Here is a 23,902-nt window from a genome sequence, read left to right as displayed (position 1 = left end):
CCCCCCCCCCCCCGTTAGGTCCATAAACATTTGGACAGACAACTTTTTTCTAATTTTGGTTCTGTATATTACCACAATGAATTTTAAATGAAACAACTCAGATGCAGTTGAACTTTCAGCTTTAATTCAGTGGTTTAAACAAAAAGATTGCATAAAAATGTGAGGAACTAAAGTCTTTTTTTAACACAATCACTTCATTTCAGGGGCTCAAAAGTAATTGGACAAATTAAAAAACTAAAACTAAAATGTTCATTTCTAATACTTGGTTGAAAACCCTTTGCTGGCAATGACAGCCTGAAGTCTTGAACTCATGGACATCACCAGATTCTGGGTTTCCTCCTTTTTAATGCTCTGCCAGGCTTTTACTGCAGCCACTTTCAGTTGCTGTTTGTTTGTGGGCCTTTCTGTCTGAAGTTTAGTCTTCAACAAGTGAAATGAATGCTCAATTGGGTTCAGATCAGGTGACTGACTTGGCCATTCAAGAATATTCCACTTCTTTGCTTTATGAAACACCTCCCAATCAATTTAACTGCATTTAGCTGGATTTGAGCAGACCGTGTCTCTGAACAACTCAGAATTCATTTGGCTGCTTCTGTCCTGTGTCACATCATGGATAAACACTAGTGTCCCAGTGCCACTGGCAGCCATGCACGCCCAAGCCATCACACTGCCTCCGCCATGTTTTATAGAGATGTGGTATGCTTTGGATCATGAGCTGTTCCATGCCTTCTCCATACTTGTTTCTTGCCATTATTCTGGTGAATAATGGTTTCATCTGTCCAAAGAATGTTTTTCCAGAACTGTACTGGCTTTTTTAGATGTTTTTTAGCAAAGTCCAATCTAGCCTTTCTATTCTTGAGGCTTATGAGTGGCACCTTGCAGTGCACCCTCTGTATTTACTTTCATGCAGTCTTCTCTTTATGGTAGGCTTGGATATTGATACACCTACCTCCTGGAGAGGGTTGTTCACTTGTTTGGCTGTTGTGAAGGGGTTTCTCTTCACCATGGAAATGATTCTCTGATCATCCACCACAGTTGTCTTCCATGGACATTCAGGTCTTTTTGCGTTGCTGAGTTCATAAGTGCTTTCTTTCTTTCTCAGGATGTACCAAACTACAGATTTTACCATTCATAAAATTGTAGCAATTTCTCGGATGTTTTTTTTTCTGTTTTTGCAACTTAAGGATGGCTTGTTTCACCTGCATGGAGAGCTCCTTTGACCGCATGTTGTCTGTTCACAGCAAAATCTTCCACATACAAACACCGCCCCCCCCCCCTCAAATCAACTCCAGGGCTTTTATCTGCTTCATTGATAATGACATAACAAAGGAATTGCCCACACCTGCCCATGAAATAGCCTTTGAGTCAATGGTCCAATTAAAGAAGATATAGAAGATGCACGAATATCTTGCAAATTATATCTTTAGTAATGTGATTTATATGACACAAACTGAAACTTGTGTATTATAATAAATAATGCACCCCTTGTTATAAAATATGAGGATATTAGAAGTCACCTCGGAGTTCCAAAAACTGTATAAAAGTACTCTGGCTTCTGCCTCGTACTTTTATATGGTCATGGAACTCCTCTGGGATTTATAATAACCCTTTATTTTAACAGGTAAGTTACATGGAAAGATGTAAGAACTTACCTATTTTCCTTTAAGTTTTAATGTCGTATGTCACTATAGAACTGCCCTGTGGAACCCAAATTGTATCATTTCCCTAATGAGAATGTAAGCAGTAGAAGTGCATATTGCAGTTGTAAAAATATAATGGTTCAATTAAGGCCTATTGTTGTTTTTAGGAACCTACTCACTGTGAAGCCAATCCAGATCTCATCTTCGAAGATATGGAAGTTATGACGGACTTTGAGCTACATAGACTGTGCGGTGAATTTGCCACTCTTTCTCAGTATAAATTAGAGAAGGAACTGATACTGGATTCTGGGAAATTTAATGTACTGGAAAAGCTTTTATCAGATATTAAGAAAAAGGTAATGTGCCTAAAACTACATGTTTATAGGAAACACTTGGATATTCAGCAAAAAGCACAAGAAAAGTTTTCTTTGTACAGGTATGGGATCTATTATCCAGAAAGCTCTGAATTACAAGAGGGCCATTCCTCACATTTTAATCAAATACAACAGAACCCTCATTTTATGGTTTTTCAGGGGGTCACCCTGATGGTGTAAAATCAGGGAAAAGCAAGATGTATTATACATTGCTGGCACCACACATAAGCAGTGTAAACTTTGGGAAAATGTTAAATTGAAGTTTTTGCTGTAATTCATATTTTTAAAAATGATTTCCTTTTTCTTTGTAATAATAAAACAGTACCTTGTACTTGATTCCATGAATATATAATTAATCTGTATTTGGAGGCAAAACAATCCTATTGAGTTTAATTATTGTTTAAATATTTTTAGTAGTCTTAAGGTTTGGAGATCCAAAATATGGAGTGATCCCTTACCTGGAACAACCCAGTTCCCGAGCATTCTGCATAACCGGTAACATACCTGTGTTTATAATAGGGATGCACCAAATCCACTAATTTGGATTCGGCCGAACCCCCGAATCCTTTGTAAAAGATTCAGCCGAACACTGAATCTGAATCCTAATTTGCATATGCAAATTAGGGGTGGGAAGGGGAAAACATTTTTTACTTCCTTGTTTTGATTTCCCTCCCCGCCCTTAATTTGCATATGCAAATTAGGATTCAGTTTGGCCGTGCAGAAGGATTCGACGGATCCGAAATCCTGCTGAAAATGACCGAATCCCGAACCGAATCCTGGATTCGCTGCATCCCTACTTTATAAGATATTGGACAGTTGGTGTAATTCAGTTTCTGAAGCATGAGATCTACAGTATGCTTGTGCTTCCTCTATGCTTCTTTGCTATGAAGGCAGGAAAATATTGTTAGAAATTTAAGATTTTTCTCACGGTTTGTTTTTCACCTTTTAAGCAAATGAGTTTTTGATTTTCCAGATTTTTTTGAAATAAGCACACATCTGACATTTTCAAAAATTGTTTTAGCAGGGGAAGCAGGTCTGGTTTGTTTCACATACAGGCTAAACAGACCATACTCCAGTTGGGAAGACAATAATTAGCTTTTTTGATGCTCCCCTCAAGTGCTAGGTCACCCCCATGGAGTGAGCTGGTGGCATTTGTGACAGTTATGCATATATGTGTGATGTCACACACATGCGCATAACAAATGTGCTTTGGGAAAGCAATCATTGTGCCATGCAACATGGCTGCCCGCACTGAGAGCTCCCTCCCAGTGCAGGCGACTTGGCAAATGTGGGGGGTTCCTTTAAACGATTGTTTCCCCCAATCTGTGTGCGCTCTCTATTAGCATGTTCCTCCTATAGGGACAATTTTGGGTTGCCCATTAAGTTACTTATGCAGGGATCATCTCCTGACACGTCTCTGCACAATTCTTTCACCATTTTATGTGGTTAATTGTCCCCTTTAAAGAATGTGTAAGTCTGTATGTGTAGAGAACATGATTCCCATACCTTTGTGGTTGTAAGTATCGAGACCCCTGCCTACCAATTATTATTGTCTAAATATCAGTTCCCTTGGAGGATGGAGTTCACGCTATGCTGTGCAGCAATATGAGCTTTTCACATACAAACAAGAATTTTCCCTTATACACTAATCACTGGATTTTTTTTGTTTGCTCTAGGGTGACAGAGTTGTATTATTCAGTCAATTCACCATGATGTTGGATATTATAGAAGTTTTCCTGAGGCATCACCAGCATAGATATGTCAGGCTGGATGGGAAAACACAAATATCAGAAAGGTAGGCATATTTAACTGCTGTAATAGCAAAACTGCTTTATTTCCACCCCCACATATGGCTGTCACATTGTATTTATATGGGGGTTTGTTAAAAAAGGCGCTATGTTTGCCCAGGTGCAGTAACCTATATAGCAACCAATCAGTAGGTACCATTACCTTGCCACCTATTTAAAAGCAAACATCTTATTAGTTGCTATATGTTACTGGTTTCGGGCAAATTTAGTGCCTTTTATTAAATCTGATGGTAAGTGTCTGAAGTTAAAACAAATGTAATTCTTTGTATCTTTTTAATATATACATTAGGTACTCGAGTATAAGCCGACCCGAGTATAAGCCGAGGTACCTAATTTTACCTAAGAAAACTGGGAACCTGTATTGACTCGAGTGTAAGCCTATACTACACTTTTGCCTGCAGGGTCACATTTTCTTTGAGCAGAATATTCCATGTGTGCCTTTCCCTACAACACAAATACTGTACAACGCGACCTTGCAATATATTCACACACAATCCCAACGTGATTACCGTGGAGAGGTAATTAATTCAACCCCCTTCCAACAATACAATTAGTACAGCTGGGGATTCAGAGCCCCACGCCAGCCCTATTGCCATGTAAATGGTAGGAGATCAGCTGAGCAGGAGGTGTGCGCGCATAGAGATGGTACAGCAGTGACACCAGCACAGGGGTAAATCCCCACTAGCAGCAGCCAGGGAGGGGGCAGATGAGAGGAGCAGCCACCTTGTCCCTGTACTTGTGCCAGTGTTGTGCCTGTTGGCTGCTCCCAGATTTGCAGCATGGCCGGAGCAGCACCACATGGGTCTGTTTGCAACTGACAAATCTCTCCGCACCCCGTGCCCTTAGTTCGCACTCTCCCCCTAGTTCGCACTTCCAGCTGCCCTGTGCTGCTGATGCTGGGTGCACAATAGCCACGTGTGAGTATGTGTGGAACCAGCTGGCGGCTGGCCTTCCACCCTCCCCCCTGCCTCCTGCTTGTGTAACGCAAGGTGATCCTGGGGAGATCGGCAGCCTGTGCACCCGCTCACCTACCTGCACAGCCCCCGCTCCCGGAGATCACAAGCAGGAACTGAAGATACAATCTCGGAGTCTGAGCCACTTTATCTCCTGCTGCTGTGCAGGCGTGAGGGGACATTAGTGGAGGAAGAACCACAAAGCTTTTCCTGGTTCCTTTAATTGAGTTGGGCCTGATTGGACGATTGGGCCTGCACGTAGCGCTCTGCCAGTGACGTCACACGCACCTCGCCACCGATTTAAAAGTATTTTTTTTAAATTTCTTTCTTGGGACTCGGCGGGCCATATAAAGGGTGCAGGGGCACCGCACCCTTTGCACCCCTGGTAGTTCCGCCACTGGGGGAGCTGCAGAAGGAGAGCAGCTTTTTTTTTTTTTTTTTTTCAGTATAAGCCGAGGTAGACTTTTTCAGCACATTTTGAGCGCTGAAAAACTCGGCTTATACTCGAGTATATACGGTAATTAAAAAATGGTCTACCATTTATATGTATATACGTCTATGTAGTTATATAGTGAATAAAGTACCCCCTCTTGTAAATTATAAGGATATTAAGTTACGAGGAGTTTCATGACCATATAAAAACACGAGGCTGATGCTTTTATACAGGTCATGAAACTCTGAGGTTGCTTCTTATATCGTCATATTTTGCAACAGGGGGTACTTTATTATAATACACAAATTTCAGTGAGTCATGTGGCAGAAATGACATCACTACTCACCGTTTATAACTGATGACATCAGTACTCACCGTTTATAAGGATATAATTTACAAGATATTCATGGCTTTTGTGTATTATATGTAAATATAACTTGTGTGTATATATACAGTTGTGTTCAGAATAATAGCAGTATGTTTAAAAAAGAAAGTGAATAAAACTCTAAAAATGAATAAAATGCTTATAATAGTTTTTATTTCCATACATGCAAATCCATTGTGAGCACTGCACATTCCATTCCAAATCAAAGCACAAATTTGTGTTATTCCTTTACAGAAAGTGAAGAAAAGGGAATATTCGGCTGTTTCCAAAATATTAGTCTCTGCATTTTTCTTTACAAACTCAAACATTCACTGTATATACTGAAAAATGTTTCAAAATTGTGTTTTCCTTTGAATCACTGAACTAATATTATTTGTATAAGCAGTGTTTCTGAGAACTGCTGCACATCTGTGTTACATGGAGTCGACCAACTTCTGGCTCCTGTTACATTCCACAATTCTTTTGCATTTCTTGGTTTTGCCTCAGAAACAGCATTTTTGATGTCACCCACACGTTTTCTACTGGATTGAGGTTCAGGGATTTGGCTGGCCACTCCATAACGTCAATCTTGTTGGTCTGGAACCAAGATGTTGCTTGTTTACTGGTGTATTTGGGGGGGGGGGGCGTTGTCTTGTTGAAACCCATTTCAAGGGCATTTTCTCTTCAGCATAAGTCAACATGACCTCTTCAAGTATTTTGATGTACTGAAACTGATCCATGATCCCTGGTATGCGATAAATAGGCCCAATACCATAGTATGAGAAACTTCCCCATATCATGATGCTTGTGCCACCATGTTTCACTGTCTTCACAGTGTACTGTGGTTTGAATTCAGTGTTTGGGGGTCGTCTGACAAACTGTCTGTAGCCCCTAGACCCAAAAAGAACAATCTTGCTTTCATCAGTCCACAAAATGTTTTTTTGTAACTTATATTTTTATTTCACATCAAAAAGGAAAATACAAGGCAGTAGCATGTTCGGTACAGTCATAACAGAGGAAGCATATTGAACAGTACAAGATCACAAAGACACGTTCACGTCCACTGCTTATTCTCACAGACCATACTAGATATGTCAGGCAGTATCTGTACCGATTAACAGTAAAGCAATTGTACAAAACAATACAGTAGAAAAGAAAAAGAAGAAAATACAGAAAGAGACCAACTAGAGAAAAAGGGTCAGAGGCCAGTAGGGGGGGAGGGGGGGGTCCTAGTTCGCTAATTGCAAGTGATATTGCTAAACTGTTTGCGAGTCAAGTTCCAGGCAGAGTGGAATTCGAGAATAGTTCCCATGGAGACCAGATCTTAAGATATAGAGGGACTTTATTGTGCAGTCTAGCCAAGTTATATTCATATTGCTTGATAGTATTAACCCGGCCTTTGACTTCTTGTATGGAGGGAATAGAGGAGGTTCTCCATTTGGCCGCAATGGAAATGCGAGCCGCTGAAAGTATCTGATTAGCCAATTTCTGAGTGTGTTTCGGGAGACGCTTATAAGGTTTCCCCAAGAGTACATGCAGTATGCATTTATCTAAGGTAAGGCGGGTCACCTGATTTAACAGGAGTAAAACGTCATCCCAGAATGACAAAATATGAGGACAAAACCAGAAAATGTGGGGCAAGGTCCCCCTGTGCCCGCATTCCCTCCAGCAGTTAGGGGAAGTATCCGGGAATAACCGGTGGAGCTTGACCGGTGTGTGGTACCAGAACATCAAAATTTTAAAGATATTTTCTTGTTGCCTGACACATGTAATCCCACGTTTAGTATTATCCCAAATCGCTTCCCATTCCTTGGTATCAATCGTCCGCCCTACACAGTCGTCCCATTTGGGCATATAGCTGTGCCTATTTTCCGTACCCGGGGAAGGGCTAATCAGTAGCTTATAAATGGAAGAGATTAGACCTTTTTGGGGTAATCCCTGAACTGCTAGACGTTCAAAGAAGGAGAGCTGTTCTTCCCTCTGCGGTACCAGTAATGGGGTACAGTAGTGTCTCAACTGGAAATACTCATACCATGAAAGTGAGAGATCTGGCGCCCTACCCAATATCGCCTCTCTCGTAGGGAAGGTGCCAATGGCTTGTGAGGTTAGATCCCGTAGAGTGAAAAAAGGGGCATCTTTCCAGCGTTGCAAATATTGTGGGGTCAAAGCCGGTTGGAACTGAGGGTTACCCAAATGGGAAAGTAAGAGGGAGGGATTGGAGGCCAGCCGATGTTTAAATCTCAACTTCCACCAAAGTTTCAAAGTAAGCTCTGTAGACTTAAGCATCGGCACTGGGGGTCTACCTTTGCCAGGGCTGGACCAAAGCCATGCATTAGGGTGATAGGGTCGGAAGTGGTGTGTCTCAATATTAGCCCAAACAATGTCTGAGGACCATCGGGACCATGCCAAGACCTGACGGAGTTGAGCTGCCTCATAGTAAAGCCTAAGCCGGGGCACCCCCATACCACCCATCTGAACCGGGGTTGTTAAGGTGTGTCTATTGATGCGGTGTCTTTTCTTTCCCCATATAAAGACATGGAATAGTGCCTGGACCTCCTTTAACATCGCCTGGGGGACAGGGATGGGCAGGGTCTCAAAGAGGTAAAGAAATTTAGGGAGGATAGACATCTTGAGAGAGGCTATCTTACCCATCCAAGATATAGAGTAACTAGCCCACTTCTGAAGTGTAGATTTTGTCTCATGGACCAAGGGCGGGAAGTTATATCGAAAGAGATCACCGTAGCGAGGCGCAATCTTTACTCCTAGGTGGGTAATATAGTCTGTCTTCCAATTATATTTGAAAGTGGCCTGTAGTGCTGCTAAGGACGGAGCAGGGATAAGTAAGGGAAGAGCTTCAGTCTTAGTCACATTAATTTTATACCCAGAGAGAATGCCATATGTGTCTAACAATTTATGAAGGGATGGAAGGGACACATGTGGGTTGGATATCGTTAAGAGCACATCATCCGCAAAGAGAGCGATTTTGTGGTGATCAGGACCCACCTCTACTCCCGTAATGTCTATATGATTGCGTATATGGGCAGCAAGTGGTTCGATACTTAGTGCATAAAGGAGGGGCGAAAGAGGGCAACCCTGTCTGGTCCCGTTTGAAATTTTAATTGGGGTGCGGGAGTGTCCAGGCAATTTCAGATAGGTTGTGGGGGTGCTATATAAGGCCTGTAAGGCCTGGAGAAAAGGCCCAGTTAAGTGAAGGTGGCGGAGAAGCGTAAAAAGATACGACCAGTCTAGGCGGTCAAACGCCTTTTCGGCGTCCAAACTCAGTACCAGTGCTTGCCGTTTTTGCACTTCCAGTACATTGAGCAAGTCGATTACTCGTCTTGTGTTGTCCCCTGCCTGGCGGCCTGATACAAAACCCACTTGATCCGGATGGATCAGCTTGGGCAGAAGGGGGGCTAGGCGGTTAGCTAGAAGTTTGGAAAATAGCTTCAAATCGGTATTAAAAAGGGCGATGGGCCTATAATTGGTGCATACCGTTGGGTCTTTACCATCCTTAGGGATTAGGGTGAGAAATGAAGTCAAATCCGTTGGGGGGATCGGGGTTCCCTGCAGGTAGCCATTATATAGTTTGGTAAGATAAGGTAAAAGGGTGAGGCGAAAGTGTTTATAGTATTGATAGGGCAACCCATCAGGGCCTGGGGCTTTATTATTAGGTAGAGTCTTAAGTGTGGCTAAGACCTCGTCTTGCGTAATTTCAGCGTTAAGAGTGTCCAAATCAGCATCTTGAAATTTAGGTAAATTTGCGTGGTGTAAGAAATCTGATAGTGACGGGGAGGGTGGCAAGGAACCCAACGGTAAGCCCTGTCTCAAATTGTATAAGGTAGAGTAGTATTTATGAAATTGCGCAGCTATATGGTCTGGATTATGCATCAATGTGCCCGAGTCATCCCTGAGCGCAGCAATGGTGGAACGGACTTTTAAGTCCTTTAATTTGCGAGCCAGGATGGTGTGTTGTTTGTCACCTTTCTCATAATAAGTTTGTCTAGTCCAGAGCAGTGCCTTTGAGACTACAGTTTCTTTCTGGATTCGGAGTTGGCTACGAGTTTGGATAATCTGTTCGAGTAGGGTTTCAGAGGGGTTGTCGTTATATTGAGATTCTAAGGTGCTTAACTGGGATAGGAGGTCTTGTTGTAGTTGCATGTGTTGTTTTTTTCTAGCAGAAGATAGAGCAATAAAGTGACCTCTCATAGTGGCTTTATGTGCCTCCCACAGGGTGGTCAAAGACTGGACAGAGCTTTCATTCATAGCAAAGTACTCTTTTAGCAGAGTTTCCATTTTGGTAAATGTATCCGGGTCATTTAAAATAGTTTCATTAAGTCTCCAGTGAGCTATTTTGGGTGGAGTGGTATGTAAGTCAAGGGCAGTCCACAAAATGTTGTGCCATTTCTCTTTAGGCCAATGTGTTTTTTAGCAAATTGTAACCCCTTCAGCACGTCTTATTCAACAATGAGACTTTGTGGGGGCTTCTTGCTGATAGCTTGGCTTCACATAGGCGTCTTCTAATTTTAACAGTACTCACAGGTAACTTTAGATCTTCTTGAATCTTCCTGGAGCTGATTATTGGAGCCATTTGGTTATTCTTCTATCCATTCCAATGGTAGTTTTCAGGGGCATAAATACAGAAGAAGCAGACCCTGCGGCTGCAGGTGGGCCCAGGAGGAATGGGGGCCCATGAGTCGCTAAATAACAAGCAATTTCAACATATATGGGTAGAAAAGGACAACCTCTGATTATGTTGGGGGCCCTAAAAATGTATTTGCTGTGGGGCCCAGTAACATCTAGTTACGCCACTGGTAGTTTTCCATTTTCTTCCAGTCTTTCAGATTTTCGTTGCCATTTTAAAGCATTTGAGATGATTTTAGCTGAGCAGCCTATCATTTTTTGCACTTCTTTATATGTTTTCCTCTCTCCAGAACAGTGTACTTTGATTAAGATGTTGATTGAACAATGTCTGGAATGACCCATTTTACTTGGTTTTCAGAGAAATTACTATAACCAGCATGCACAACATTTGCTGCCTTCCTTCCTTAAATAATGGCTGTAATTGACACCTGTTTTTTCACAGAATGAATGACTCACTAATTGAACTCCACACTGCTATTATTTGGAACAAGCTATTATTATTATTTTGAACACTGCTATTATTTGGAACAAGCCTCAATTAATGTTTCAATTACACAGAATCAGCAGCATGCATGTCTTGGTTTTCTATTACTCTACTACACCTACTAGTAAATTACAGTGGTGTGAAAAACTATTTGCCCCCTTCCTGATTTCTTATTCTTTTGCATGTTTGTCACACTTAAATGTTTCTGCTCATCAAAAACCGTTAACTATTAGTCAAAGATAATATAATTGAACACAAAATGCAGTTTTTAAATGAAGGTTTACGTTAAGGGAGAAAAAAAACTCCAAATCTACATGGGCCTGTGTGAAAAAGTGATTGGCCCCCTTGTTAAAAAATAACTTAACTGTGGTTTATCACACCTGAGTTCAATTTCTGTACTCATCCCCAGGCCTGATTACTGCCACACCTGTTTCAATCAAGAAATCACTTAAATAGGAGCTACCTGACACAGAGAAGTAGACCAAAAGCACCTCAAAAGCTAGACATCATGCCAAGATCCAAAGAAATTCAGGAACAAATGAGAACAAAAGTAATTGAGATCTATCAGTCTGGTAAAGGTTATAAAGCCATTTCTAAAGCTTTGGGACTCCAGCGAACCACAGTGAGAGCCATTATCCACAAATGGCAAAAACATGGAACAGTGGTGAACCTTCCCAGGAGTGGCCGGCCGACCAAAATTACCCCAAGAGCGCAGAGACAACTCATCCGAGAGGCCACAAAAGACCCCAGGACAACATCTAAAGAACTGCAGGCCTCACTTGCCTCAATTCAGGTCAGTGTTCACGATTCCACCATAAGAAAGAGACTGGGCAAAAACGGCCTGCATGGCAGATTTCCAAGGCGCAAACCACTTTTAAGCAAAAAGAACATTAAGGCTCGTCTCAATTTTGCTAAAAAACATCTCCATGATTGCCAAGACTTTTGGGAAAATACCTTGTGGACCGACGAGACAAAAGTTGAACTTTTTGGAAGGTGCGCGTCCCGTTACATCTGGCGTAAAAGTAACACAGCATTTCAGAAAAAGAACATCATACCAACAGTAAAATATGGTGGTGGTAGTGTGATGGTCTGGGGTTGTTTTGCTGCTTCAGGACCTGGAAGACTTGCTGTGATAGATGGAACCATGAATTCTACTGTCTACCAAAAAATCCTGAAGGAGAATGTCCGGCCATCTGTTCGTCAACTCAAGCTGAAGCGATCTTGGGTGCTGCAGCAGGACAATGACCCAAAACACACCAGCAAATCCACCTCTGAATGGCTGAAGAAAAACAAAATGAAGACTTTGGAGTGGCCTAGTCAAAGTCCTGACCTGAATCCTATTGAGATGTTGTGGCATGACCTTAAAAAGGCAGTTCATGCTAGAAAACCCTCAAATAAAGCTGAATTACAACAATTCTGCAAAGATGAGTGGGCCAAAATTCCTCCAGAGCGCTGTAAAAGACTCGTTGCAAGTTATCGCAAACGCTTGATTGCAGTTATTGCTGCTAAAGGTGGCCCAACCAGTTATTAGGTTCAGGGGGCAATTACTTTTTCACACAGGTTTGGATTTCTTTTCTCCATAAATAATAAAAACCCTCATTTCAAAACTGCATTTTGTGTTTACTTGTGTTGTCTTTGACTAATAGTTAAATGTGTTTGATGATCAGAAACATTTTGTGTGACAAACATGCAAAAGAATAAGAAATCAGGAAGGGGGCAAATAGTTTTTCACACCACTGTATTTGCCATGTAGAAATATAATTTCTACCAAAAACAGTGATTGATCAGGTTAGTGATGTCAGACTGCTATTATTTTGGACACAACTGTACTAGTGGGTTGATCCAATGAGGGTTAAGGTCAAGGCGTGGGACAAAATCTTTTGACCTGGGCATCACTGCTATGTGATCTGGTAAATCACTAGGGCAGAGTTTCTATATACTGTACTATACTATTTACAATTATAACATTTAATGGGCAAAGTAGACTTGCTTCATACACTCACATTAGTGTTGCACAGACCAGCTAGAAACCTGCAGGTTCAGGCTCGTGCATTACCTTTCCAGCTGGTCATGTCCTTGGTCTCACACTACCTGTGACATCATATCTCAACAATCTTATATACAATAATTATATGCTCCCGCCTCTCCCCCTCCCATGCAGTCATGTCGGAAAGGTGATGACGGATCAAGCGGGTAGGTTCAGGTCTAGCATAGTTCTTTGTCGACCCATGTATTACTAACTTTGTTAATGTTATACTATAACTTTCATATAACATTTCTTATTAACAGATTATAATGAGCAGACATTCCTTCGCCTTTTTTTTTTTTATCGGGGAAAAGCACTAAAGCCCCCAAATGCAGTATTTCTATGGGTGACTGTTTCCCTGTAAAGAGCCTGAACTAGTTTACATTAAAAGTTATAGTGTCACATCTTCTAAACAATGTTGTTTCTTTGTCAGGATACATCTTATAGATGAGTTTAACACTGACATGGATATATTTATATTCCTTCTGTCAACCAAAGCCGGGGGACTTGGGATCAATCTGACATCAGCAAACATCGTCATTCTTCATGATATAGACTGCAACCCTTATAATGACAAGCAGGCAGAGGATCGATGCCACAGAGTCGGCCAGACCAAGTAAGGCTTTCAGTGCATAACATTATTGTTTTTCTTCTAACGTTTTTTACAGGATCACAACCCTAGACTGGGAGAGTCTTCAGCTCTTCTAGGTATGGGAGTGTCCGCAGTCAATGGTATTAAAGTTTTTTCCCCATAGAGTTGCTTTCCTGTATTTCAACTGTTTACTGTTTTAATTCCATCTTCTGATTGGTCACTTCAAAAAAGAAGGCGTGGGAAAAAAGGCAACATATCAACCTATAAAAAGGCGAACTTGCGGAGCAGTCCTCATTGTTCGCTGGCGGTCAAAGGGATAGGATCGACTTTAGAATTCCACCCACCCACTCAATTGTTAATTATAATATATATATATATAGATCGAAGCTATATATTTATATAGTGAATAAAGTACCCCCTCTTGTAAATTATAAGGATATTATAAGTTACCAAGGAGTTTCATGACCATATAAAAACACAAGGCCGAAGGCCGAGTGTTTTTATAAGGGTCATGGAACTTCGAGTTTAATTTATAATATCCTTTATAATATTAATTTACAAGAGGGGGTATATACTCGTGTATAAGCCAACCCGCGTATAAGCCGAGGTACCTAATTTTACCTAGAAAAACTGGGTAAACTTATTGACTCGCGTATAAGCCTAGGCTGAGAAATGATGGACTGGGAGACTTGGCACTCTATTACTAAATACCCCCAGAGCTCACAAAAAGATGGCACAGCAGCAAATACATGTATAATACCCCCAGATATCATAGCAGAATGGCACAGATTTAATGCCTGCACTGCTCTCTGGCTTTAACTAGAAAGTGGACCAGTAGCCAGCACAATAACCCAGGGACAACTTAACAGAGGCACTGACTGACCGTATGGGTGGGAAAGTGGTGAGAAGACTGCAGTGCTAATGTGATAGTAGCAGCTCCTTCCTTGCTTCCGTTTCTCCCGAGCTGAAAACCATTTGAGTGCTGCTGGCCAATCAGATGCACACACACAGCTGCTGGTAGCGCGCTCGCCTTCTCCCTGTCACAGCCGAAGTAATTTGATCCTGCAGCAGAGACTGTGACAAGGGAGGAGGAGCGGCAGCAAGGGAAGCTCTGAAAAGAAAAGTCTGCTGCAGAGAAGAAAAGCTGCGAGGGAGCGGGAGACAAAATCACTGCACTGCACTGAAACGGAGCGTTTCAACAGGGGCCGCATTGATCTCCATCCCTGAATAGTGCATCTCCTCTACTGTGCGCCGGTACTTACGGTAGGAAGCGCTGGATTAGAAGCCCCATCAGGGGTGCAGGGGACACGGAGGAGCTCATGAAGCGCAGCCTGTTTTTCAGCCTTCTGCGTATGACTCGCGTATAAGCCGAGGTAGAGTTTTTCAGCAAATTATAGGGTGCTGAAAAACTCGGCTTATACACGAGTATATACGGTACTTTATTTATTATAATACAGAAGTATCAGTGAATCATGTGACAGAAATGACATCAGAACTCACCATTTATAACTGATGACATCAGAACTCACCATTTATAAGGATATAATTTACAGGACATTCATGGCTTTTGTGTATTATAATAGGTTACAGGTTAATTGTAGGTATGCCCCTGGTTAGGTGTTAAACAGGTGGGGCTTAATGCTTCATAATCCATTAAGGCGGCCCACTGCGGAGATCTGATTCAGAGGCTGGCTGGGAAAAAGTTTGTATTGAGCAGTTATTAGTGGTCTGATAAATATGACAGGTAATTAATAAAAAGGAATTTGCTTTTTAAAGTGCATAGATGTGTAAATATACAGTATTTATTTTTAGGGAAGTAAATGTGATCAAGTTAATTGGCAAAGAAACCATTGAAGAGTCAATGCTGAAGATAAGTCAGCAGAAATTAAGGCTGGAACAAGACATGACAACTGTGGACACAGGTATGTCTTTCTGAATGTTTCAGCTGCCCTTAAACAGGATGATGATAGCAGAACCATTCAACATCTCATCAGCCCATGCATGGGGCAAACAAGGGCTCTTCCCAGCTGATATCGTTGGGCATTGGCCAGATAAGTCAGTCAGGTGACCAGCAGAATGAAAAGAAACAGATGAGAGGGATAGTGAACTTGATTATTTCAGAAACAATGTAACATTTTTAATTGATTTAGAATTATTATTTAGAAAAGGTCTTGCTTCAGTGTGAGGACACATTAAATTTTTATCTTCCCGATAGTTCCCCTTTAAAGTCCAACTTTTTTCTTCGCTATTATCAGGCAGGAGCTTTCTGGATAACAGATCCTATACCTGTACAGTATTAGGATACAGATGCAATGCCTTGGTCTGTTCTTATCAGTGTCGGACTGGGATGCCAGGGGCCCACCAGAAAATGTTAGTCCAGGTGCCCATTCTCCAAACTATTTCTCCTCTTCCTCACCTCACTCAACCTCTATTTTTCAAGTCTCTTTTCTTTCTATTCTACTATTTATTATTCTTTATCTATTTAGCCTCTCTTTTACCATACAGAAGTAGGTATTGACCATGAAACAGGCCAAATGCTTAGAAGCTGGAGGGCCCACTAACACTTTTCCTGGTATCCCGGTGGGCCAGTCCGACACTGGTTCTTATAAAGCAGTAATATGGATTCACAATCATTTAAGGACAGGTTAGAGGGGATGATTAGGTGAGCAGCCATATAGAATAGATTATACAGGCTAAGTACATCATTTTATTATTGTTTGCTCTTGTATCTTTTCCCTTCCTAGGAGATGAAGGAACCATTCCTCTGGACATGGCTACTTTACTGAAAACATCCCTAGGTCTTTAATTAAACGGCAAGTCTGCTATGTCCTGACGCCTGATATAAAGAAGCAGATGAAGCCAGTCGTTTACTTTCTACTGACTTTGCAATTATTGAACATTTGTACTTTTTTCTTTTTTTTTGTAACCAGCTAAACCTGCTCCAATAAACCTCAGGTTATTAAAAATGAGCTGTTATGGCACAAGATGTACATTCTCTTCCCAGCAGCACTTGGGTGCCACGTTGAATGGGTGCGGACTCTTTTGCGCTTATATTGCCGGCATTTCTGTACTGCCAGTGGTTTCCTACCTCTGATGCTCTCAGCTGTATTCCAGGGAATAACGTATATTTTTATGGAGACTCAGAAGTTGGCTTTTTTTTTTATGTTACATTGGTAAAGAAAGTTAAAGAGATATTAAAATTATCACTTGAAATTGAGTTTTCAGTAAGAATTTTTTTTTTTTGTAAACTAAATGCAAAAAAATAAAGCATTTGTAACCTACCTCAATAGCAATGGTTTTGTTATGTCTGTCTCAGTGGAAAGTATTGTTGCACAAAATAAAGTTTTCCAAGGAACGATCCAGACTGCAGGATTAACTGCTCAATTAGGTGTTTATTTTTCAACACAACATGTTTCGAGTCTCCAAGGACTCTTTGTCAAGTGTATACAATGGATGTGAAACAACGTATAATATAGTGTTTAACAGGAAATGACATCAAAGCATTTAGCCCAACCTCCAAGTGGTAATCACGTGAAGAGAAACAATGTCTCAAGGTAAAGATAAACTTCAGTTTGTAACATCGTGTTCAAATAACAATAAGTAAGATAAAGTAAAATTCTTTTTCCAAAGGCTGAGGGCTTTTTTTCATTCAATTTTTATTCGTAGACAACCTTCAACTATCACCAATGTGCTGTGAAGAGAGTTAAATATTAGTACAAAAAAAGGAGGATTAAAAACTTAGACCAATGGGCAAAAACTTGTTAGCACTGCCAACTACGGCCTACTAGCCCAATCTGTCTCGAATATAGCAGCAATTGACTCAGAGTCCTCTCGGACTTAAACAAATTCTACATGATAAGTAACTTAATTACTGTACGTTACCATAACTGGATTCTGAAACATTCTGAATGTGTGGCTAAGGGGTCAATATCTGGAAGAGAGGAGGCATAAAAATAGTGTTAGCATCGTTTCACAAGAAGCTTTTTACACTCCGGGATTCATTTAACCCTTTAGGGTTCACAGTGTTAAGCTTTCTAATCCAGTACATCTCTCTTTGAGATAATCGCAATTTTAGATCCCCACCTCTTGGGGGGTTATATACGACCTCCAAAACTAGCCATTTTAGTTGGTTTACGTTATGACTCATAGCCGAGAAATGTCTAGCAACAGCTGTATCGGAATAAGTATCCTTTTTAAAATTCTTTTTCTTTACCTTGAGACATTGTTTCTCTTCACGTGATTACCACTTGGAGGTTGGGCTAAATGCTTTGATGTCATTTCCTGTTAAACACTATATTATACGTTGTTTCACATCCATTGTATACACTTGACAAAGAGTCCTTGGAGACTCGAAACATGTTGTGTTGAACAATAAACACCTAATTGAGCAGTTAATTCTGCAGTCTGGATCGTTCCTTGGAAAACTTTATTTTGTGGATTGATATAGTTGCACTTACGGCGGAGGTGCACCCCAAGGCTTCGATCGAAAGTTTGTTTGGCATTGGTTTGAGGTAACTAGCATCTCTCATTTATTGGACTTGATTTTTCCGCCTGCTGGTTTACCTTAACTACTGATTAATTACTAAAGGATGTCAGAAGGAACCTCGCCCGGTCTACCTAATACAGGGGCCGTGACTTTTGCCTATAATGATGTAGAAATCAATAGAATTCTTGCAGAGATAAACACAGATCCTATGCTGTTTGAAGACAAACCTCTGCATATGAACCTGGCAAAAGATCTTTTATATGTACAAAGAAAGGAAACACACATCACTCTACATGTGAGTACTCTAGCCGAATATATTAAACTCAGACGTATTCCAAGAGGCCTGCGACTAGATATCAAACCTAACCTTTGTGCCAACAATAAAGTGCTGCAACAGAAGTGGTTTGAGATTTGTAACAAATGCAGCATTGACCTTATGGTACTTACTGTTGAAAGATTGACAATTAAGCTGCAAGAAACCCGTGTAGCTATAGACGAGTTGAAAATCAAGGCACAGGAAGAACTTGGATCACAGAAACTTACTGAGGTGCTGGTGGAGCATAACCACATCCTAAGCAAACTGAAGGAAAGCATCAAGGAAAAGAAACGCGCCAAGTTTGAACGAGACGCTATCGACTATAGAGAGAACAGAGTCTATTCATGGAAGGAGGAGCGAAAATGGCAGCGTTCGCAGGAGAGACAGCAGACCGGACTGCCCGCACCACCATACCGGCAACTACGTGGCACCCAGCGCACTACAGTGGACTTACCCGGAAGGATTCCAGAAAGCACACTGAGAAGGCAGCAGGGACCGCCGTACACAGCCGCGACCAGCAGCGAAGACTCGGCAACATCTATACAGGCGTCCTCAAGTTCCTTGGCGTCCTCGGTTTCTTTTTTGGATCCGCGTACTACAATACAAGACAGCGATCGGAAACAGCACCACAGCAAAGGGTCGAGAGGGGGCAGAGGTCGCTACCCGAAACGGACCCGCAAACAAACCAGGTAAATTTAGTTATTAATATTTCCTCATATGAATTGACTGCGTCTGAGCTTAGCGTATTGAACAAAGGCCTAAACTTTATCCCATATTACGACGCTGATCTGACTAATTGGGAAATCGAATTTCAAAAGTTCTTGCGTGACTTGAAATTAAAAGCTTACTTTTCAGGCGCTGTACCAAAGGATTGTTCTGTAAAAGCTGGATGTAAACTTAAAAAACGTAGCAACTTTATACCGGAGTACAATAACGAATCTTTAATAGCTTTCGAAAATGTTGTAAATTTTGAGGTTAAGAAACACTGGAAGACACAGGGAGATAAATGCTTTCGCCCTAACCTCACGTTTAAGGAGAAAAGAGCTTTAGATTCATTAAAGACTAATAACACCATTATTATACGTAAAGCAGACAAAGGGGGAGCAACGGTAGTTATGGATATGATAAAGTATGAAGCTGAAGCCCTTAACCAACTAAATGTACCAGGACACTATGAAAGAATAGACCACGACCCCACATTACAGATCAAAAAGGATATTGACCTTATGGTGACACAAGCATGGGAAAACGGAGTGATTCAGACACAGGAGAAGGATTTCCTTACAACTGAGTTTCCACGTATCCCGGTGTTGTATTTGCTCCCGAAAATCCATAAGAGCCTTGTCAGCCCACCAGGGAGACCGATAGTCTCGGGCATTGGGTCTGTCCTGGAACCTTTATCTAAATTTGTAGATACCTTCCTACAACCATTAACCTGTCACATACCAGTGTGTTTGAAGGACACCACGGACTTATTGGTTAAAATGAATGCCTTGGAGGCACTAGACCCCGATATTATATTGGTGAGCGTGGATATACAAAGCTTATATACCTCTATCCCACAGGATGATGGCATAAGGGTCATAGAAGAGGCTTTTTTAGATACCAACTTGTTACCACAGTTAATGTATTTTTTAATTGACTGTTTATCGATTGTATTACAAAAAAATTATTTCAGGTTTGCAGGCAAGTACTATTGGCAACGACAGGGCACGTCGATGGGTGCTGCAGTAGCACCAGCCTTCGCCAACCTCTTCGTACATGATCTGGAGAAAAAAGTATTCCTGAAAGGGGCATTTAAAGAACACATCATCCATTATTTTCGATATGTGGACGACATCCTTATCTTTTGGAAAGGTCCTGTTCAAACCTTTGAGGAGATGGTCGTAGAAGCCAATAAAGCCCATAAAACCATTAAATTTACATCTGAGGTTGGTGGCCTCTCGTTGAATTTCCTGGATGTACACCTCACCATCTCTGAAGGCCGTGTGCACACTAGCCTATACAGGAAGGATACAGATAGGAATAATGTTCTGCATGCCAAAAGTTTCCATGCCCCCCTCCGATCTAGAGAAGTTTGAAAACGCTACCGAAAATCTGAAAAAAAGATTTCTAGATAGGGGTTACAACAAAAAGTCCATTAATGAATGTATTGAAGACACTTACAAAATTGATAGGAAGGAATTGCTTACTTACAAACCTAAAAAAGAGAGTAAACGGTTACCATTTGTATCTACGTTCAGCGTAAACAGTAAAGTTATAGAAAATACCATACGCAAATACTGGCCTATTGTCCAACAGGATACCACTTTGGGTAAATGTGTCCCTAATACTCCCCTTTTCAGTTATAAAAGAGGATGTAACCTAAGGGACATCTTATGTCCATCAGAGGTTAACCCCTCGGGTCCACGTACGCAAAGGTTTATTGGAAAACCAAAGAAGGGTACGTTTGCATGCTTAAATTGCATATGTTGTACATCTATAATTAAAGGGGACACGATCAATCATCCATGTGATGGGACCCCCATACGCCTAAAACATTATGCTACCTGCGACACCTGTAACGTGGTCTACCTGCTCAAATGCCCATGTGGGATGGCATACGTGGGCCAGACAGTGAGACAAGTTAAATCACGCATCAAAGAGCATCGAGGCTACATTAGGAATTTTAAAAAGGATACTTATTCCGATACAGCTGTTGCTAGACATTTCTCGGCTATGAGTCATAACGTAAACCAACTAAAATGGCTAGTTTTGGAGGTCGTATATAACCCCCCAAGAGGTGGGGATCTAAAATTGCGATTATCTCAAAGAGAGATGTACTGGATTAGAAAGCTTAACACTGTGAACCCTAAAGGGTTAAATGAATCCCGGAGTGTAAAAAGCTTCTTGTGAAACGATGCTAACACTATTTTTATGCCTCCTCTCTTCCAGATATTGACCCCTTAGCCACACATTCAGAATGTTTCAGAATCCAGTTATGGTAACGTACAGTAATTAAGTTACTTATCATGTAGAATTTGTTTAAGTCCGAGAGGACTCTGAGTCAATTGCTGCTATATTCGAGACAGATTGGGCTAGTAGGCCGTAGTTGGCAGTGCTAACAAGTTTTTGCCCATTGGTCTAAGTTTTTAATCCTCCTTTTTTTGTACTAATATTTAACTCTCTTCACAGCACATTGGTGATAGTTGAAGGTTGTCTACGAATAAAAATTGAATGAAAAAAAGCCCTCAGCCTTTGGAAAAAGAATTTTACTTTATCTTACTTATTGTTATTTGAACACGATGTTACAAACTGAAGTTTATCTTTACCTTGAGACATTGTTTCTCTTCACGTGATTACCACTTGGAGGTTGGGCTAAATGCTTTGATGTCATTTCCTGTTAAACACTATATTATACGTTGTTTCACATCCATTGTATACACTTGACAAAGAGTCCTTGGAGACTCGAAACATGTTGTGTTGAACAATAAACACCTAATTGAGCAGTTAATCCTGCAGTCTGGATCATTCCTTGGAAAACTTTATTTTGTGGATTGATATAGTTGCACTTACGGCGGAGGTGCACCCCAAGGCTTCGATCGAAAGTTTGTTTGGCATTGGTTTGAGGTAACTAGCATCTCTCATTTATCGGAAAGTATTGTTGGGCAGGGTCAGAAATGAACTACACTTGTTAAATCATGCAAGTCATGATTTAACCCTTTTGGTGCTGCATTTGGACCTTTGAGCTATGCCATGTATTAATTAATGCACAAATCTGTGGCCCTCACACTGTGGGTAATTCATCAGACACCATTGTTTTTAACCTTTACTTGCACTTTCCAAAGGGGTTTCTCAATTCAGTTAGATTTCTCATGGCAGTAAACTGTCTGCTTTAACACTTTATTGGCTCCCTTTGTGATTGGGAATCATAGCTGTAAAACATTGGCCATTGGCAAAATGGCACATTTAATATACAAAGGGCCACAGGCAAACCTGCTACCTAGAGGCACATTTATCAAGGGCCGAACTTCGAATTCATGTTTTTAAAAGCTACAATAAACTCGAAATTTATTAATCAAATGTTCTCAGCTCGGACAAATTGAAATTGAATCGACCCAAAAACGAATCAAATTAGAAAAACCTGAATCAAAGTGAAAAATCTCAAATGTCCGGAGGGCTGCAAACATCACCAAAATGAGCCCTGGACCCCTCCCATTGACTTATGCAGCAATCCGGCAGGTTTAAGGTGTCAAATAGTCGACTTCGAGTTCTTAAAGGGCCAGAGTATGATAAACCTCGAAATAAAACTCAAATAGAGTTTGGATAATTCACAATTCGAATGAGTTTTGACCAAAAAAAAAATTCACTTTGACCCTTAATAAATCTGCCCACTAGTGTCTTGAGTCGACACTGTGTATTCCAAGGCTGACTGGTGAGGTTACCATTAGGGATGCACCAAATGCAGGAACTGAATCAGAATCCTAATGTATATGCAAATTAGGGGCACGGAGGGACATCGCATGAGTTTTTGTCACAAAACAAGGAAGTAGAAAAGCTTTTCCCCCTTCCCACCCCCAATTTGCATATGCAAATTAGGATTAGGTTCGGTATTCAGCTGAATCTTTCACAAAGGATTCGGGGGTTCGGCCGAATCCAAAATAGTGGATTCGGTGCATCCCTAGTTACCATTTACCAATTAAAAAGGAAGTTGGTTGACAAATACCAGCAAACGCCTCTGGACATAATACAACCCAAAGTGGGAGATGCTTAAGTACACCAATCCTCTTGTTAAGTTGGACGCAAGCTGCTGCTCCCCCTGCCAGGTCCCACATATAACTGCAGCACTCTTGTGACAGTGGTTTACAAACTAGCCAATGTTTTGGGCCATTTCCTGAGAGAGCGCAGGTGCAATAAACCAAGATTCAGAGTGCTGCAGCATATGTTCTGTGGACATAATACCAGCTCTTCTACCCAGGTACAAGTTCTTGGTTTTCTGATTCAGTTTGCTCTAGTGTTCCAACTAATTACAAACCCCAATTCTACACACAGACAAGTCCAAACAGGAAGTATTTTGGCCCCTAGAACAAGCACCTGCTTAATAAGTATATGGAGGGGTATTTTCATGGGCAGCAGACATGCTACGTTGTCTTAAGTTTGCAGGCGCTCAACTTAGAATATATTCAGATAATTTATTTTTTTTGATTCTACAGTGGAACACTGAACAGTTCAGTATAAAATTAAAAACTGGATAAATAGGCTGTGCAAAATGGAAAATTTCTAATAGTTAACCAAAAATGTAATGTATAAAGGCTGGAGTGACTGGATGTATAAAATAAAACTACTTCCTGCTTTGCAGCTCTTGGTTTCCACGGATTGGTTACCAGGCAGTAACCAGTGACTTGAGGGGGGGCAAATGGATCATAACTTGCTTTTGAATCTGATCTGAATGCCGAGGATCAATTGCAAACTCACTGAACAGAAATGTACCATGTGGTCCTCCTTCAAGTCACCGACTAACTCAGCTGAAAAGCAGGAAGTAGTGTTACATAGTTAAATCGGGTTGAAAAAAGACAAAGTCCATCAAGTTCAACCCCTCCAAATGAAAACCCAGCATCCATACACACACCCCTCCCTACTTTCACATAAATTCTATATACCCATACCTATACTAACTATAGAGTTTATTATCACAATAGCCTTTGATATTCTGTCTGTCCAAAAAATCATCCAAGCCATTCTTAAAGGCATTAACTGAATCAGCCATCACAACATCACCCGGCAGTGCATTCTACAACCTCACTGT

At 41.1% G+C, this 23,902-nt stretch overlaps 2 protein-coding genes and 1 long non-coding RNA gene across 7 annotated transcripts in view; 2 read left to right on the top strand and 1 right to left on the bottom strand.

Annotated features, from left to right (window-relative positions):
- The window catches only part of smarcad1.S (SWI/SNF-related, matrix-associated actin-dependent regulator of chromatin, subfamily a, containing DEAD/H box 1 S homeolog), a 68,179-nt gene extending 51,611 nt beyond the window's left edge, over positions 1 to 16,568 (top strand). For all 3 annotated transcript variants that reach the window (XM_018243410.2, XM_018243409.2, XM_018243411.2), the window contains 5 exons: positions 1,808 to 1,996; positions 3,691 to 3,809; positions 13,157 to 13,339; positions 15,128 to 15,237; positions 16,060 to 16,568. In XM_018243410.2, coding sequence (XP_018098899.1) covers positions 1,808 to 1,996; positions 3,691 to 3,809; positions 13,157 to 13,339; positions 15,128 to 15,237; positions 16,060 to 16,121 — 663 coding nt within the window. In that variant the 3' untranslated portion in view covers positions 16,122 to 16,568. The remainder of the gene's footprint in view (positions 1 to 1,807; positions 1,997 to 3,690; positions 3,810 to 13,156; positions 13,340 to 15,127; positions 15,238 to 16,059) is intronic.
- A 395-nt stretch (positions 16,569 to 16,963) lies between these two features.
- On the bottom strand, positions 16,964 to 17,470 carry LOC121399317. The gene is made up of 2 exons (XR_005964908.1): positions 17,198 to 17,470; positions 16,964 to 17,006 (listed from the first exon to the last, which is right to left on the bottom strand). It is a non-coding gene; the product is annotated as an uncharacterized LOC121399317 (long non-coding RNA).
- Positions 17,471 to 17,477: 7 nt separating this feature from the next.
- Positions 17,478 to 21,334, top strand: LOC121399316. 3 transcript variants are annotated; one of them, XM_041579679.1, is made up of 3 exons: positions 17,478 to 18,806; positions 21,052 to 21,100; positions 21,292 to 21,334. In XM_041579679.1, exons 1-2 carry the CDS (start codon positions 17,905 to 17,907, stop codon positions 21,056 to 21,058), a joined length of 909 nt encoding a protein of 302 aa, XP_041435613.1. In that variant the 5' UTR covers positions 17,478 to 17,904; the 3' UTR covers positions 21,059 to 21,100; positions 21,292 to 21,334. The 3 variants fall into 3 exon arrangements, 2 of the variants coding, with proteins under 2 accessions (XP_041435613.1, XP_041435612.1); XR_005964907.1 differs by having other exon boundaries at positions 17,478 to 21,100; XM_041579678.1 differs by having other exon boundaries at positions 21,052 to 21,334.
- Positions 21,335 to 23,902: the final 2,568 nt, after the last annotated feature.

Source organism: Xenopus laevis, chromosome 1S, assembly GCF_017654675.1.
Source record: "Xenopus laevis strain J_2021 chromosome 1S, Xenopus_laevis_v10.1, whole genome shotgun sequence".
Lineage (NCBI taxonomy): Eukaryota > Metazoa > Chordata > Amphibia > Anura > Pipidae > Xenopus > Xenopus laevis.
The sequence above is the reverse complement of the archived record's forward strand: the minus strand, read 5'-3'. Positions and strand labels throughout refer to the sequence as shown.